The sequence below is a fragment of the Mytilus californianus genome, unplaced genomic scaffold (assembly GCF_021869535.1).
Source record: "Mytilus californianus isolate M0D057914Y unplaced genomic scaffold, xbMytCali1.0.p SCAF_3, whole genome shotgun sequence".
NCBI lineage: Eukaryota > Metazoa > Mollusca > Bivalvia > Mytilida > Mytilidae > Mytilus > Mytilus californianus.
The window spans coordinates 63,918,768-63,935,016 of NW_026262679.1; the positions used below are offsets into that span (position 1 = coordinate 63,918,768).

At 33.3% G+C, this 16,249-nt stretch overlaps 1 protein-coding gene and 1 long non-coding RNA gene across 3 annotated transcripts in view; both read right to left on the reverse strand.

The window, feature by feature from the left end:
- Positions 1–16,249, reverse strand: part of LOC127733190 (uncharacterized) — a 222,126-nt gene that overhangs the window by 181,951 nt on the left and 23,926 nt on the right. The window lies entirely within an intron of this gene.
- LOC127733119 (prominin-1-like) overlaps positions 1–16,249 on the reverse strand; it is a 226,586-nt gene that overhangs the window by 180,619 nt on the left and 29,718 nt on the right. For both annotated transcript variants that reach the window (XM_052242417.1, XM_052242418.1), the window contains exons 3-4: positions 9,165–9,226; positions 1,826–2,037 (exon numbers count right to left, since the gene is read on the reverse strand). In XM_052242417.1, coding sequence (XP_052098377.1) covers positions 1,826–2,037; positions 9,165–9,226 — 274 coding nt within the window. The remainder of the gene's footprint in view (positions 1–1,825; positions 2,038–9,164; positions 9,227–16,249) is intronic.

Sequence of the window (16,249 nt, forward strand, 5' to 3'; positions counted from 1 at the left end):
AATTTCACATGAAAAAAAACTTAACAATTTTTTTAAGCAGTCACTGAACCATGAAAATGAGGTCAAGGACAATGGTCATATAATAGACGAAAACTTCGTAACATATTAAAGCATTTATATACAAGTCATGAAGCATCCAAGTCTTTTACCTTCTGAAATATAAAGCATTATAAAAAAAAATCAGAAGCCTATTATAACATTTTTTTCAATTTCAGGAAAATAGCAAGATATATTTATACAAATTTACATATATTCAATAAACTGTTGACTTACATGACTTAGAGATATGTGTAGCCTTTATGCAATTTTGATAGTATAATAAAAATATTGCCTATATTGGGATTAAAAAAGGAATTAAAATGGTGATACTTTAACATGTAAGCTATGCAAAACGCTATACAAAACATTCAGACAATGAACCATGAAGGTGCAGGGCAAAATAACCTCCATGGTAATGAGAATTGACAATGCTTATACAACTGCATACCAAATACCAGACTTATCATATGTGGTTCCCTTTTAACTGACCTAAACACCATCTTTAACATGTATACTATACAAAAGTTTCAAAATAAATGAACTATGATAAAGGGGTGGTAAAACATAAACTCCATGGAAGTGATTAATTGCTGTTCAGGACGATAACAGATTAACAATAAATACAATAGATAGGTCATGCCACATGACCATGATATTCTGATAATAGACTGGAAATTTGGAATGCCACTGGAAAATGATATATGATATGGTATATTGGATAGGGACAGAAATTTAGCCTTGCAACAGGTCACTTAAGGACCCCCAAAGAGTTGTTGCAAGTATTATTAGTATGGCACTCTCTTTACACAAGGCATCAGATTTAATGTCCCCTTATGACCAGATGTGGCTGTGAATTTATACATTCCACAGTCAAACTGAAGCTCCAATTTGACAAGGGTTTTTCTGCTGGTCGCAAAAAGACCAAGAGATGACACAAATTCTATACCCCAGTAACCCTTGGGGTCTCCATGGAAATGATACGTCCAAATGCTAAGGAGTCATCCAATGGTTTAAGTTATATAGGTATTTTTGTAGATCTTGTATTGCTAACCACTTTTGGTTTTTAACAGTTTCTACATAAATAATCTAATTCACAGTTTTTGAGAAACAAAAACATGAAAATTAGCCAAAAATCATCATTTTAGGGCAATTGTCATCTGATAATTTTGGTGAAAACAGGAAGTAAGTAGATCTTGACATTCCTTGTATATATGATTGGAAACATAGAGGCGATTGAACACGTGTTTGGTATTTTCTTACTGTATCATTAATAGCTGTGAGTTGTTATCTTGTCCATCTTAGTAGATTTTTGAGAATTTTCTTATGTTGGCTGAATTAAAAGTATACTTACCTCACAAAAAAAACTCATTTCTAGTTCATCTGGTAAGGTTTTTATTGTTTGAATAATTTAGTTCAGTTAAGCTTTCATCAAAGAAATATACCAGTGGGTGCTTTTGTCCGAAGTGTACTTAAAATTTCAAAGATAGATTATTATAATCATTTATTCTAAAATTGACCAAATCAGAAATCTAAATAGCATGTGCTGACAACATATGTACTTTTCTTCCATATTTGTCATTACAACAACAAACCAAATACTGCATTTGTCGTATTTTTTTTTTCTTACACAGTTTACTGAAATCTATTTCATAGCTTTTCTTTGAGCACCATTACAAGTGTTAAAGAGGCATCCATAATTAACAAATGAATTCAAAAAACATTTTACGCAAATGAGAATTTTCTTTTTCTTTTCCTTTTTGTATGTTAAAGGCACTGTAGAACTTACACTATAAATGCAATTAAGACAAACAAAATTACAGCAAAGGTTCTTCTTTTGCAATGGTTGTTTGCATCTTTAGGGTTCTGCTTCATAGCACCACCACAATTATTACAGCAACATCGGCAGCAACAGAAACACATTCCAATGAAAGGGAATATAATTAGAAACAGAAAACCAATCACTATTAGGGCACCATAACCAGCAAATTCCTTCACATACTGAAAAAGAATAAGTCTTATCTATAACTAAATCTTATCTATAACAAGAGCCTGAATCATTCACCTGGCAATTATTTGCCAATCTGGCATAATTTATTTTTTCCTTTCTCGCAATCAATTATTTTTTTCATATACTATCTACTTAGATTGCATGCTTAAAGGGGCATTAGATACTAGATATAAAAAAAATAAAATATTATTTTTTTTTTTGTTCAATTATTTATGAAAGTGAAATAGTGAAATAATAATTCGCTTTTAACAGCCAGTTTGGTTCAGTTTTGTCAAAATAAGCAAAGAGACATCGCTAATGAATTATTCACTTGCAAGTGAATAATTGGACCGCATTGAATCCGTATTCATGTGAACTTTAATTGATCCCTAAAGCTAGAGATGGATTACGCATGAACTAAGCGTGTTCAGTTATTAAATGGAAAAGAATGTAAACATTGGAAGTGAAACAAAGGTAAACCATTTGGTTGACTGATTCGATCTAGAAAAACTCATTCTTATATAGGTAAACGATTATTAACATATTTTTTTAACCTATAATATGAAATCAAACAGACCTAGAAAAATCCAATTGCACAAGTTCACAATCTATTTTTTCTATGTTTAATGTTTATATTGGGTTATATGACCATCGGCAGTCTTCAGAGGTCACCTCCATGGTTAATAAGATGGCGTCTGGACTAAAATACACACGAAATGCTGAAATATAAAATCGAGTCTATGCATCTTTAATTGTTTATTTCATGTATTTTAGACTTTTTATAATTTGGATATGCGTTTTAGTATGTTATAAGTCGAATATAAGAATTTGTGTCAAATCGGTGAACATGAATTTGACAGCTAATGCCCCTTTAAAGAGCATGCATGCATCAAGGATAGTTTTCACCTAAATTCAAGTTCAGTGCTCTTTAGAGAAACAGCAGAGAACGAATCACTCTCTGGCATATAAAAATAAATTCAAATCGAATACTGAAAAGAAATTTATGTTATTATTATTTATTGTATTTGTGAACACAAGTCTGAAAAGGTCTAGGTCATAGCTTGTGACAGAAGCGTACATTCTTCCCTAACTAATAAGCTCTGGTAACATATAACAAACAAGAATGTGTCCATAGTACACAGATGCCCCACTCACACTATCATTTTCTATGTTCAGTGGACCGTGAAATTGGGGTCAAAACTCTAATTAGGCATTAAAATTAGAAAGATCATATCATAGGGAACATGTGTACTAAGTTTCAAGTTGATTGGACTTCAACTTCATCAAAAACTACCTTGACCAAAAACTTTAACCTGAAGCGGGACAGAAGGATGGATGAACGGATGGACAAATAATCAGACGCACAGACTGAAAAACATAATGCCCCTCTACTATCGTAGGTGGGGCATAAAAAAAAGGGCTACTGCTCTTATTTACATACTTAAGAGTCCTAATCAACAGCTGCGCAAAGAACACAAGATACACCCTTTTTGTGTATATCGAAATTGTTGCAAGAATAAATAGCATTTCCTACAGGAGGTTTTATGGCACCATGCTGCTTTTTCTTGACACCCAGTCCAATTTTGGAAAACTAGAGGCTCTAAAGAGCATGTGTCGCTCACCTGAATTTTCAACAATGGCCACTTTTTAGTTAAAATCATCATTAAAGGTGAATAACTCTATTTAAAGTTAACTGACAATTTCAGTCATGCTGACATATTTGTAGATCTTATCCTGCTATAATTTTTCTTTTTAAAGTTTCTATATATCTATCATAGTTATCAAGATAATAGGCAAAAAAAATTGTCATTAAAGGGTAATAACTTCAATAAGGGGATGACTAACAATTTCTGTCATGTTGACATATTTGTAGATCTTGTCTTGCATTTAAAGTTTCTATCTATCTATTATAGTCTTTAAAATATTAGTCAAAACTACAAAAAAAAATCGTCATTAAAGGGCAATAACTCTAATGAGGAGTCGACTTAAGATTTCAGCTATGTTGACTTGTTTGTGGATCCTGTTGTGCTGATCATTTTTGCTTTCTAAAGATTCTAACTATCTAATATAGTTTTTAATATATTATGCAATGACGCAAAAAATTGGTTTAAATTTGTCATTCAAGGGCAATAACTCCTATAAGAAGTTGTCTGACAGTTTTGACATAAACAGACAATAGGTAGAGCTCAACATTCTAAACATTTTTGTCACACCAAGATTTTTTATATTGATAGCAGTTTTCAAAATAATAGGCAAAACTTGCATTTAACCCCTATCTTCTATTTTTAGCCATGTTGGCCATGTTGATTGGCAGGTGGGGTCATCGAACACGTTTTTCAAACTAGATACCATTACCACAATGATGATTGTGGCCAAGTTTGGTTAAACTTGGCTCATTAGTTTCAGAGGAAAAGATATTTGTAAAAGTTAACAACAGACAACGACGGAAGACAGATGGCGAGTGATGAGAAAAGTTCACTTGGGCCTTTGGGTAAATGATTGAATCTCATAAGAACAACTACCTTTAAGAATTTAAAATGTAGGCAATTTAAATGGGAACCAGGTGATCATTTGAGTTAGAATTTTACGATGCATGGGATGAAAATTACATTAACAATCAGCTGTTTTCTATCAAAAATCAACACCATTTCAATAAAAAAAACACAGCAGATTTGGGTTTCACTTATAAAATATATGCTCCAATCAACGTCATTAGGTCATATAAACCAAGTATTTATATATGACGCGGTCTCAAATAATTGGATTAGAGCGTTCCCCATGAGGTAAGTGAAAAGCGCTTCAGATGCACAAAATATTGTAATGCTACTATTTTACTTTTCTAGACACATTTAATTTAATACTAGGTTCTCGAGGTTGATATAAATTGTTCATTTCTTAGTCTGTATACATTACTATTCCATTTTATTTTTAAATTAATCAATCATTTCGTTTCAACCTTTTCTTATGATATCATTTGGTTTAAACAACATTTATTCAGATAAATCATCACATAAAAATATAATACACTTCAAATGTTATCTAGATATTTCTTATCATTATAACTAGAACACACCAGCGACTGTGACTGAATTAAAGTACCTATGCCTTATTTTCAGCCTGGATTTTTAGTATTCCTATTGTCATTTGATAATTGTCCGTTTCACAGATGATAGCGGATATGTTCCAAATGTCGTAACTACAATCCTGTCCCCTTTTCCCCGAATGTGACCTACCGATTAAGACTTATTACCGGGTTTGTACTAACATGAGCAGCAGAATGGGTGCCACATGTGGAGCAGGATCTGCTTACCCTTGTGGAGCAACTGAGATCACCCACAGTTTTTGGTGGGGTTCGTATTGCTCAGTCTTTAGTTTTCTATGTTGTGTTTTGTGTACTATTGTTTGTCTGTTGTCTGTTGGTCTTTTTCTTTTTTAGCCATGGTGTGGTCAGTTTATTTTCGACTTATGAGTTTGAATGTCCCTTTGGTATCGTTCGCCTCTCTTGATAAAGTCATGCTGATTATAAGGTGCACAGTTTTCTCTTGCTTTCAAAACTTTCTGTTTGAATCCGCCCTGGTTTTCTTACAACTGCCAGAAACTACTTGTAGATATATTTTTTTTTTGGTCAATGATCGAATTTAGTAGTGTCAATCCCTGAATAATGATCTGACCAAGTTCAGGTGTGATTATGACCTGTGTATATAGCAAATCCCAAATACACCATTTGGTGGTGCATCTGACAGAGGCAGAGTGTACAGATTAGGTAACAGGTAATAGGTACTATTGGTATTGGTATCAGATTCAACTCGGACCTTGTTAATTATTGGTAATATTAATTATGTGGAAACAAAAGGGCCTGGAATGGTGTAATTTTTAATCTACACCATTGTCCTATATTAGTTATATATAAAGTTGAATTCTTTGATTCATCGTTTTTACGTCATGCCGGCTTACAAATTGGACCTTGTTATTTTAGTAGTATAGATAATACCATTTTTATTCACAGTTCAGGTATGTGAAAAAACATGTTTAATGTCATAATTTATTTGCAATGGAGTGTACTCAAAAGATGATGAAATATTCCACGGCGATCTATACCACCACCCCCTTTTCCCTAAAAAACAAGGAGAATATTAAAATATTTTTGTAATCTTTGTGTATTAAACTGGCACTTTTGTCTTAAAATCCATCCAATATGTTATACACACCTTGGACGGTAAAAGCTAGTGGCTAAAATGCACTCAGGTGAAGATCAAAAGAACAAATTTACAGACATTCAATCATTAAATTACCATGAATTGACCTCGCCTTGATGAGGTATAATATACATATATTGTGCTAATTTACACAATCCACTGAAGAGGGGAAATGTTTGCTAGAATTGAAAGTCCAGAAAACTTACATATATTGTCACCACAGTAGCAGTTATATATCCTTGTTAACATATCCGTCTAAAACATATTTCATCACTAGATGTGTCAGAACGACACGAATGGCCCCGCTTGCAAAAAAAAGCTTGAAGCCATTTTAAGGAGTGGAAATTTGAGAATGAAAGTCCATATAACTGTTATTTTCACAAAATTTTCAAACGTAAACTCGATCTGCAACTCATCACAGTCGACTTGCATACTAAACATCAGCTCAATATGTGAAGGTGTTCAGAAAAAAAGTCTGTATAACTGTTATTTTCACAAAATTTTCAAAGTCCAAAGCCCTTAATTTGGGCAAAAATCAGTTAAGTAGAACCAAATGTAAACTCGATCTGTTACTCATCATAGTACACTCACATTCTAAAAATCAGATCAATATGTGAAGGCATTTAGAAAAAGTCTGTATAACTGTTCGTTGCATAATGACGGAATAATATACATGTATACAAAAAAGTACCTAAAAAGTGTCACACTCCTGACATGAAAAATTAATCTGTGCAGCTATTTTGTGTTCAACATTGCAGTCTACCATAATATTTTCCTTTACTTTGATACTGATACAACAAAAATTTATAAGAAAAATTCAAATTTAATAGCATACAGTCTACAAGATATTTTCTGATTTTTTATTAAAAGAGTTTTATTAAAAGTATTTATGCCACACTCACTTTGGTCATTCTGGTAGACAGAAAAAGGAAACATATTTTTTTACTAAAAATACCAGTATTTCATCCAACCAAACATGAAATTAAAGAAAAAAGCCTGTTACTCTTTACTTCTTGTACCGTAGATACTCGCCTAATAGTCGATCCTACTATAAGCATTGAATTGATATCATGATATCACAATAATGACACAATAACTCCGCTGAAAACATCCTTTCACATATTTGGTACATTGTTATCTCCTTTTCATTTTTGGTTCTTGGCTCTTCTTTTGGGTTTATAGGAAAACCATGTGACCATGAAAATCAATACACAAACCGGAAACAGTAGAATTTCAACACGAATTTGCAGAAAATGTTTACCAAAGAACAAATAAAACACAAAGACAGTATTGAAGTCATTTATTTTCAACAAAAACTTTTTATTTATTGATTTATGTAGGTTTGGCAATCAAAAACGTAGTTTTGACCAGGAAATTCACTCCTGACCACTTTTCTCAAGCTTGGATTTTTCCTCTGGTCGCTAGATCTCGTCTATTAGTCGGCCCCCCTCTCTGGATTATGAATTTTACTCCCAATTTTCCGACTAATAAGCGAGTAGGAACGGTAATTAAAAGTATTCATGTCAGGAGTGTGACATTTCACTGAAATTTGGCAGGTTATAATAGCAAGAAATTTCTTTCCTATTTGTCCATCCACTTCTACAATTGTTTTCGAATATCATTTTGTATGCATAAATCTATGTAAAAAATTATATGGTGACATGAATACTTTTAATTACATGAAGTAAAATAGTCAAATAAAAATTAAGCAAAAGTGTGATGAAGAGGGTAAAATTTCAACATTGTTTAATTCAAATAAGTTATATTTGAACAAATTACAGATACCCATTAGTTTATGAAACTGATGGCATAGAAAGTAATATCAACAGTATCAGAAAATTATTTAAGAAACTAAAAACTTTAGGTAAAAATGTAAAACTCCTGTAAGCTAAACAGAACTTTGTGTACCTTTTGTTGGATATAACCAATAATTCTAAATGAACAAGAAGGCGGAGAAAAACATTTTGGTACCAAACTTACTTTATTTTTTATCAAAATATTTGAAAAAAAACCAACAAATTTACAGTATTTTCAAAGTTTTTTTTACATCTAGTAATTGAAATTTTGTTAAAAACAATAAACACATATCTATGCCATCAGTTTCATAAATATAAACTAATGGGTATCTGTAATTTGTTCAAATATAACTTATTTGAATTAAACAATGTTGAAATTTTGCCCTCTTCATCACACTTTTGCTTAATTTTTATTGACACCACCCACATGTATAAATGTGTTATAATTCATAGTGGGATACAATCCCAAAACCATTGCTTCAAAAAGTTTCTGTTTTTGTAACAGTTTCTTTTCACATATTGTTGAAAAATAAATAGGCTTCTTTCCCTTCCCTCTTTATCTTTCGTCTGTACATGTTTTATTCCAATTAAGCAAGGGATACACAAGTTACCATCCATTTTATTGTTCAAGAGGACAAATGGATCAACTTGTATCTGGTCCATTTGTCTTTTTGAACAATAAAATATGTTTAAACTTAACTACCATCTGGAAACCATTTTTCAATTTTTTTTCTTTGTTAGGAAGTGACTTTGACCTATGACATTTTGACCCCCAAATTGATAGGCTTCTGTTCCTTTCCTATATCCTTCATCTGTATAGTTTCATTCCAATCAAGCATTGGAGACTCAAGTTACCATGAAGAAACAATTTTTTTATCTTTAAAAACAGTGACCTGGTATTTGACCTATTGACCACATAATCAATAAGCTTCTTCCCCTTCCCTACATGTATATCTTCCATCTGTATAAGTTTCATTCCAATCAAGCAAGGGATATTCAAGTTATGATCCAGAAATCATTTGTTTCAGACACATAGACTGACCTGACGGAAAAAGTGATTAATATATATGCTCCTGACATTTTATTGGGTAGCATAAAAATAGTGATATATAAATGAAAAAAAAAACAATTACTTCTTCTACTTACATCAAGGTAATTTTCTGTGACATCATTAATCAGTGTCCCATTTAATATTTTATCAATAACTCCTGTAAAAAGTAAATTAGATCAGTGTCATAACTTTAATAAAGTAGATAATATATATAATTTTGCTATTTCCTGTACACAAATTGTCACTTCCGTTTCAAATGAAAGGTTACTTCATGCTGAATAAAAAAATATAGGTTTCTATATACTTTTACATGAAACTATTGCAAAAATGGCTACTTCCGGTTTACATGATGTCATTTCCTGTTGACTTTTCAAGGTCATATATCGTCCAACCGAATACAAAACACTGTATGGCTTTACCATGTACCAGTACAAGGTTAAAAGAAATGTCAAACCTAGCACATAAAATTGACTTTCTAGTAGGGTGCCCAGTGTCCAAAAAGTCCTCGAGTTAACGAATTAAAGTTAACGGAATAACACACGGCTATTTTTTTTGGAAAATTATAGGAAAATCATTGTATTTTACAATCATGAATGTCGTCGTAAGTTCATGTGGTCACAAATTTCTAGATTTCATGTTTTTACACGGTACCCCCAGATACCATATTGTACGGGGAATCTTTAACATGAAAAATAAAATTATTGCGCTTTTTGTTGGTAGTTAAAATAGTATTTATAATATAGTTTATATATTAAATATAACATATAACGAAAGCAGAAAGTATTTAAGCGATTGCAGTATTTATAAGTAATTCAGCAATTTATTAAGACTAAAATTTTACCCGAAATTTACCACATTTTCATTGAAAGCAAAATTATTTCGTGTATCATTCTGATATTTTTTACTTTGATTAAAGCAATAAGACACTGTGAGTGCTTGTGTGTGCCAAATTTCATGTGAGAAATAAAAGTCGTTTTGAAGAAATTAGCAATTAAAAACAAATTAAGTCAACATTTTGGCATTGATCATAATTAAACACAGATTATCTCATGCTATTAATCATTTTGTTGCTTACACTATTAGGTCATAAACAAGGACTTGCTCTTAATGCTTTGGTTTTTGAGATATAAGCCAAAAACTGCATTTACCCCTATGTTCTATTTTTAGCTATGGTGGCCATGTTTTTTGAAGAAACAGTTAATTAAACACAAACTTTATTCTAGATACCCTAAGGATCATTCAGCTTAAGTTTGGTTGGAATTGGTTCAGTAGTTTCAGAGAAAAAGATTTTTTAAAGTTAGAAAACATGATAAACAAATTGTGTAAAATTGTCCTTAAAGGGCAATAACTCCTTAAGGGGTCAATTGACAATTTTGATCATTGAACTTATTTGTAGATCTTACCTTGCTGAACATTTTTCCTGTTAACAGTTTATCTTTATCATTAATAATATTCAAGATAATAACCAAAAACTGCAAAATTTCCTTAAAATTACCAATTTAGTGGCAGCAACCCAACATTGGGTTGTTCCGTTTGTCTGAAAATTCAGGGCTGATAGATCTTGACCTTTTGAACATTTTCAACCCATGTCAGATTTGCTCTAAATGCTTTGGTTTTCGAGATATAAGCCAAAAACTGCATTTTACCCCTATGTTCTATTTTTAGCCATGGTGGCCATGTTTTTTGAAGAAACAGTAAAAAAAACCACAAACTTTATTCTAGATACCCTAAGGATTATTCAGCTTAAGTTTGGTTGGAATTGGTTCAATAGTTTCAGAGAAAAAGATTTTTTAAAGTTAGAAAACATGATAAACAAATTGTGTAAAATTGTCCTTAAAGGGCAATAACTCCTTAAGGGGTCAATTGACAGTTTTGATCATTGAACTTATTTGTAGATCTTACCTTGCTGAACATTTTTCCTGTTCACAGTTTATCTTTATCATTAATAATATTCAAGATAATAACCAAAAACTGCAAAATTTCCTTAAAATTACCAATTTAGTGGCAGCAACCCAACATTGGGTTGTTCGGTTTGTCTGAAAATTTCAGGGCTGATAGATCTTGACCTTTTGAACATTTTTACCCCCATGTCAGATTTGCTCTAAATGCTTTGGTTTTTGAGATATAAGCCAAAAACTGCATTTTACCCCTATGTTCTATTTTTAGCCATGGTGGCCATGTTTTTTGAAGAAACAGTAAATAAAACACAAACTTTATTCTAGATACCCTAAGGATTATTCAGCTTAAGTTTGGTTGGAATTGGTTCAGTTGTTTCAGAGAAAAAAGATTTTTTAAAGTAAGAAAACATGATAAACAAATTGTGTAAAATTGTCCTTAAAGGGCAATAACTCCTTAAGGGGTCAACTGACAATTTTGTTCATTGAACTTATTTGTAGATCTTACCTTGCTGAACATTTTTCCTGTTCTGAGTTTATCTTTATCATTAATAATATTCAAGATAATAACCAAAAACTGCAAAATTTCCTTAAAATTACCAATTTAGAGGCAGCAACAATGCCAACAATGTGTTATTAGATTCAACTGAAAATTTCAGGGCTGATAGAACTTCACCTAATGAACACATTTACCCATGTCAGATTTGCTCTAAATGCTTTGGTTTTTGAGATATAAGCCAAAAACTGCATTTTACCCCTATGTTCTATTTTTAGCCATGGCGGCCATGTTATTAGACGAAACAGTAAATCAAACACAAACTTTATTCTAGATACCCTAAGGATCATTCATCTTAAGTTTGGTTGGAATTGGTTCAGTAGTTTCAGAGGAGAAGATGTTTGAAATAGTTTACACCAGACGGACGATGACGGACGACAACAGAGGACGTCAAGTGATGGCAAAAGCTCACAGTTCTTTCGGAACGGTGAGCTAAAAACAGCTGGAAATGGCTTGACTCATCAAATCAGCATGAAGCACAAAAACAACTAACATGAAGACAAAAGACACAAAGTACCGATCTCAAAGTACTCATCGTTATAGTACGACCATTTCCTATTCGGGAAAAAGAGGGCGGGGGTAGGGCCTGGCGGCAGAAGAATCTTTTTCAGACTGACCATTTTTTTTTCATTTGTTGCTATGCATGCTTATTTTTTTCCACGTCTTTGCTGTGCGAAAATTTATTTTCACTTTTTTACACATTCGTATTCTCAACTTTCCTGCATTTCATGTTGCAGAGTATTCATTTTCATCCTGTCTTATGCAAAGTCGTTTATTTTCAGTTCATACTAGGCCAAGTTATTCATTTTCAAAATCCTCCTCACCATTTCTACCCGCTTTTCAAAATCAAATGGTCGTCCACCTACTGAATACTTATGAAAGGATGTCATCAATAGTCTGAGAAAAGTATGATCATAAACATAACAAGAAATGATTGCAACAGGATGCTGTTACGAAGTCTCCCAAACGAAGCTCCCATAATTCGTAATTCCCAGGGTCGCCTGACATTGGGCAACGTCCAGTGAAAATTGGTTTGGTCCAGTAAAGTTATATGCATTAGTGATGCCTGGGGACTAACCTTGTATATCATTCAAATCATCTTGGCATGACAAACCAGAATATATATGGTTTAGGGGTGGGGATCTCGACCATTTACAAGATACTAGAACATTGGGGGTGGGGAGGAACCCCTAGGGACTGGCCCTATACGTCATTCAAATGTTCATTACATGACAAACAGGAATAAATATGGTTTAGGGGTGGGGATCTCAACCATTTACAAGATATTAGAACTTTCTTAAATGGCAGGGGGTGGGGGTGACCCCTGGGGACTAACCCTGTATTTCATTTGATGTGCTTTATCATGGCAAACCAGAATATATATGGTTTAGGGGTGGGGAATTCGACCATTTACAAGATATTAGAACTTTCTCAAATGGCAGGTGGTCGGGATGACCCCTGAAGACTAACCCTGTATATCATTCAAACCATCTTAGCATGACAAACCAGAATATATATGGTTTAGGGGTGGGGATCTTGACCATTTACAAGATATTAGAACTTTCTTAAATGGCAGGGGGTGGGGGTGACCCCTGGGGACTAACCCTGTATTTCATTTGATGTGCTTTATCATGACAAACCAGAATATATATGGTTTAGGGTGGGGATCTCGACCATTTACAGATATTAGAACCTTCTCAAATGGCAGGGGGTAGGGATGACGCCTGGGGACTAACCCTGTATATCATTCAAACCATCTTAGCATGACAAACCAGAATAAATATGGTTTAGGGGTGGGGATCTTGACCACTTACAAGATATTAGAACTTTCTTAAATGGCAGGGGATGGGGGTGACCCCTGGGGACTAACCCTGTATTTCATTTGATGTGCATTATCATGACAAACCAGAATATATATGGTTTAGGGGTGGGGATCTCGACCATTTACAAGATATTAGAACTTTCTCAAATGGCAGGGGGTCGGGATGACCCCTGGGGACTAACCCTGTATATCATTCAAACCATCTTAGCATGACAAACCAGAATATATATGGTTTAGGGGTGGGGATCTTGACCACTTAGAAGATATTAGAACTTTCTTAAATGGCAGGGGGTGGGGGTGACCCCTGGGGACTAACCCTGTATTACATTTGATATGCTTTATCATGACAAACCAGAATATATATGATTTAGGGGTGGGGATCTCGACCATTTACAAGATATTAGAACTTTCTCAAATGGCAGGGGGTCGGGATGACCCCTGGGGACTAATCCTGTATATCATTCAAACCATCTTAGCATAACAAACCAAAATATATATGGTTTAGGGTGGGGATCTTGACCACTTGCAAGGTATTAGAACTTTCTTAAATGGCAGGGGGTGGGGGTGACCCCTGGGGACTAACACTGTATTTCATTTAATGGGCTTTATCATTTAGAACATTTTCAATTAAAAAGATTGTGTCTATCACAAACGGTTTTCAATTTATAATCATTTGAAAATTTTAAAAAATAAAATCCCATAGGGTTCTATAGTAAAACCCTCTTTTCTTTTTGCCCCTCAAAGTACCCCTTTATAAACCCCATTGCACAAACAAAACCCTGATTGCACCACTAGACATGTTAGTCTAACATATTGTGAAACCCTACGTTAATCTGACAAGCGGTTTTGGAGAACGGGTGCGGACAAGTTCAAATTTAAAAGCGGCGGAAGAAGAAGAAGAATAATAATAATAATAAGAACTGAGCAAAAACAATAAGTCTTCCCAAACTCATTTGGGAGACTTAATTACGGTAAAAACTAGGATTCTACAGGTACAGCATGCTTTACTAACTGACTGAATTATGTCAAAAGTCTTAGAGAAAAGGATTATACATTCTTTATATGCCTGTCCCAAATCAGGATCGAGCCGGTATTTGAGTGGTTGTCGTTGGTTCATGTCTGTCATATTAGTATTTGTAAATTGTTTTGTTATAGATTAGGCCGATTGTTTTCTCAAATGAATTGTTTCCTATTTTTCATATGATTATCGGGGCCTTATATAACCATACGGTATGGGTTTTTCTCATTGTTGAGGCGGTATGGTTGCCTATAATTGCTTACTTCCACTTCATTTGAACTTTGATAGACAGTTGTCTCATTGGCAATTATACCACATCTCCTTATTTTTATATTATACAACAAGTATTACATAAAATTAACATTATCAATGTTCTATGTAAATGAGGTAAGGTCAGATAAACTCTCTATCTTATATCTTTTATAGTTTTTCAGTTATTAGGCAAAAATGCAAAAAATTAGTAAAAATCATCATTAAAGGGCCATAACTTCCATAAGGGGTCATCAAGATGATTTCAACCATGTTGTTTTATTTATAGATCTCGTCTTGCTGATCATTTTTGCTTATCTAAGTTTCTCACTAACTATCATAGTTTTTCAGACACTAGGCGAAAAAGGTAAAAATTAGTAAAAATCTTCATTAAAGGGCCATAACTCCCTTAAGGGGTCGTCAGACAATTTCAATCATGTTGACTTATTTGTAGAGCTTGTCTTGTTGGGCAAGTTTTTTCTATCTTTTATAAGTTTTCAGATATAAGGCAAAAACGCAAAAAATTGGTAAAAATCGTCATTAAGGGCAATAACTCCATTGACCAATAAGAGCTCATCAGACGATTTAAACTATTTTTGACTAATTTGTAGACCTTGTCTTGCTGATCATTTTTTGCTAATTTAAGTTTCTCTCTATCTATTAGGCCAATTAAAATTAATTGATAGATTTTCATCCACGCCAGCCCCTCTGAAATCATACCGTCCTGATTTTTTTATTTTTGAAAATTTTCAATTTCCAGATTTTGTTCATTTCCTTTACCGGTAACCCCCGATAATTTCGTTTCCTGTAAACTGGAATCAGCTTGTATCACGCTACACTCTATGAACAAAGTGTAGTAGTCATCCGAGAGAACCAGCTTAAATTTCCTGTTGCTAATTTCGGTTTTCATATTTCTTCGCGTAATTTTGGCAAAGTAATTAAGTCGACATATTCTGCTGCTCTATGATCACAACAGTATCTTCAGAAAATAGAGATTGATAACAGGAAGGGCATGACATATTCTCATTACGAGTTATAGAGGGTGTCCAAGAACGAAAATTGTGGTATGTCGCAAATTTCAGTGATTAGAAAACCGTGGATTTTTTAATTTATACAATGACTTTGTGTCTGGAAATTTGGACTGTGAATGTTATCCACACGCAAGAATAGTGGAACACATTGGAACTAAAACATGACTGGAATAAAGAAATTGACACAAGCATGAACTTGTGAGATTTATAACCGTACAAAATGTATTAAAGCAAGCCCTTAGATTTACCACAAGGCTGTCGTTTTTTGTTGACAAACAGCTAACTCCCTCTGTCCCCAGATAGAGTCATCAATCAACTTCTTCCTTTTGGTTAAGTTCATGTTTTACATTATAATTATATTTCCACCTTGCATAAGAATCTTAAAAGCATTTCACTCTGTACTCTTATTTCTTGTGTTGCATACATTTCAATTTATGGGCACTACAAACCACTCTTCAAAAGCAAAATAAATTTGATGTAGGTAGTCTAAAAGAGAGCATTTTTCCACATTTTTGCTATTTACTTAAAATAGGTTTCTAAAGCGGCAATAACATGTAGAACAGTGGTTGCCAATCGAAAATATTTATTTAAGGATTCGAAAAAATATGT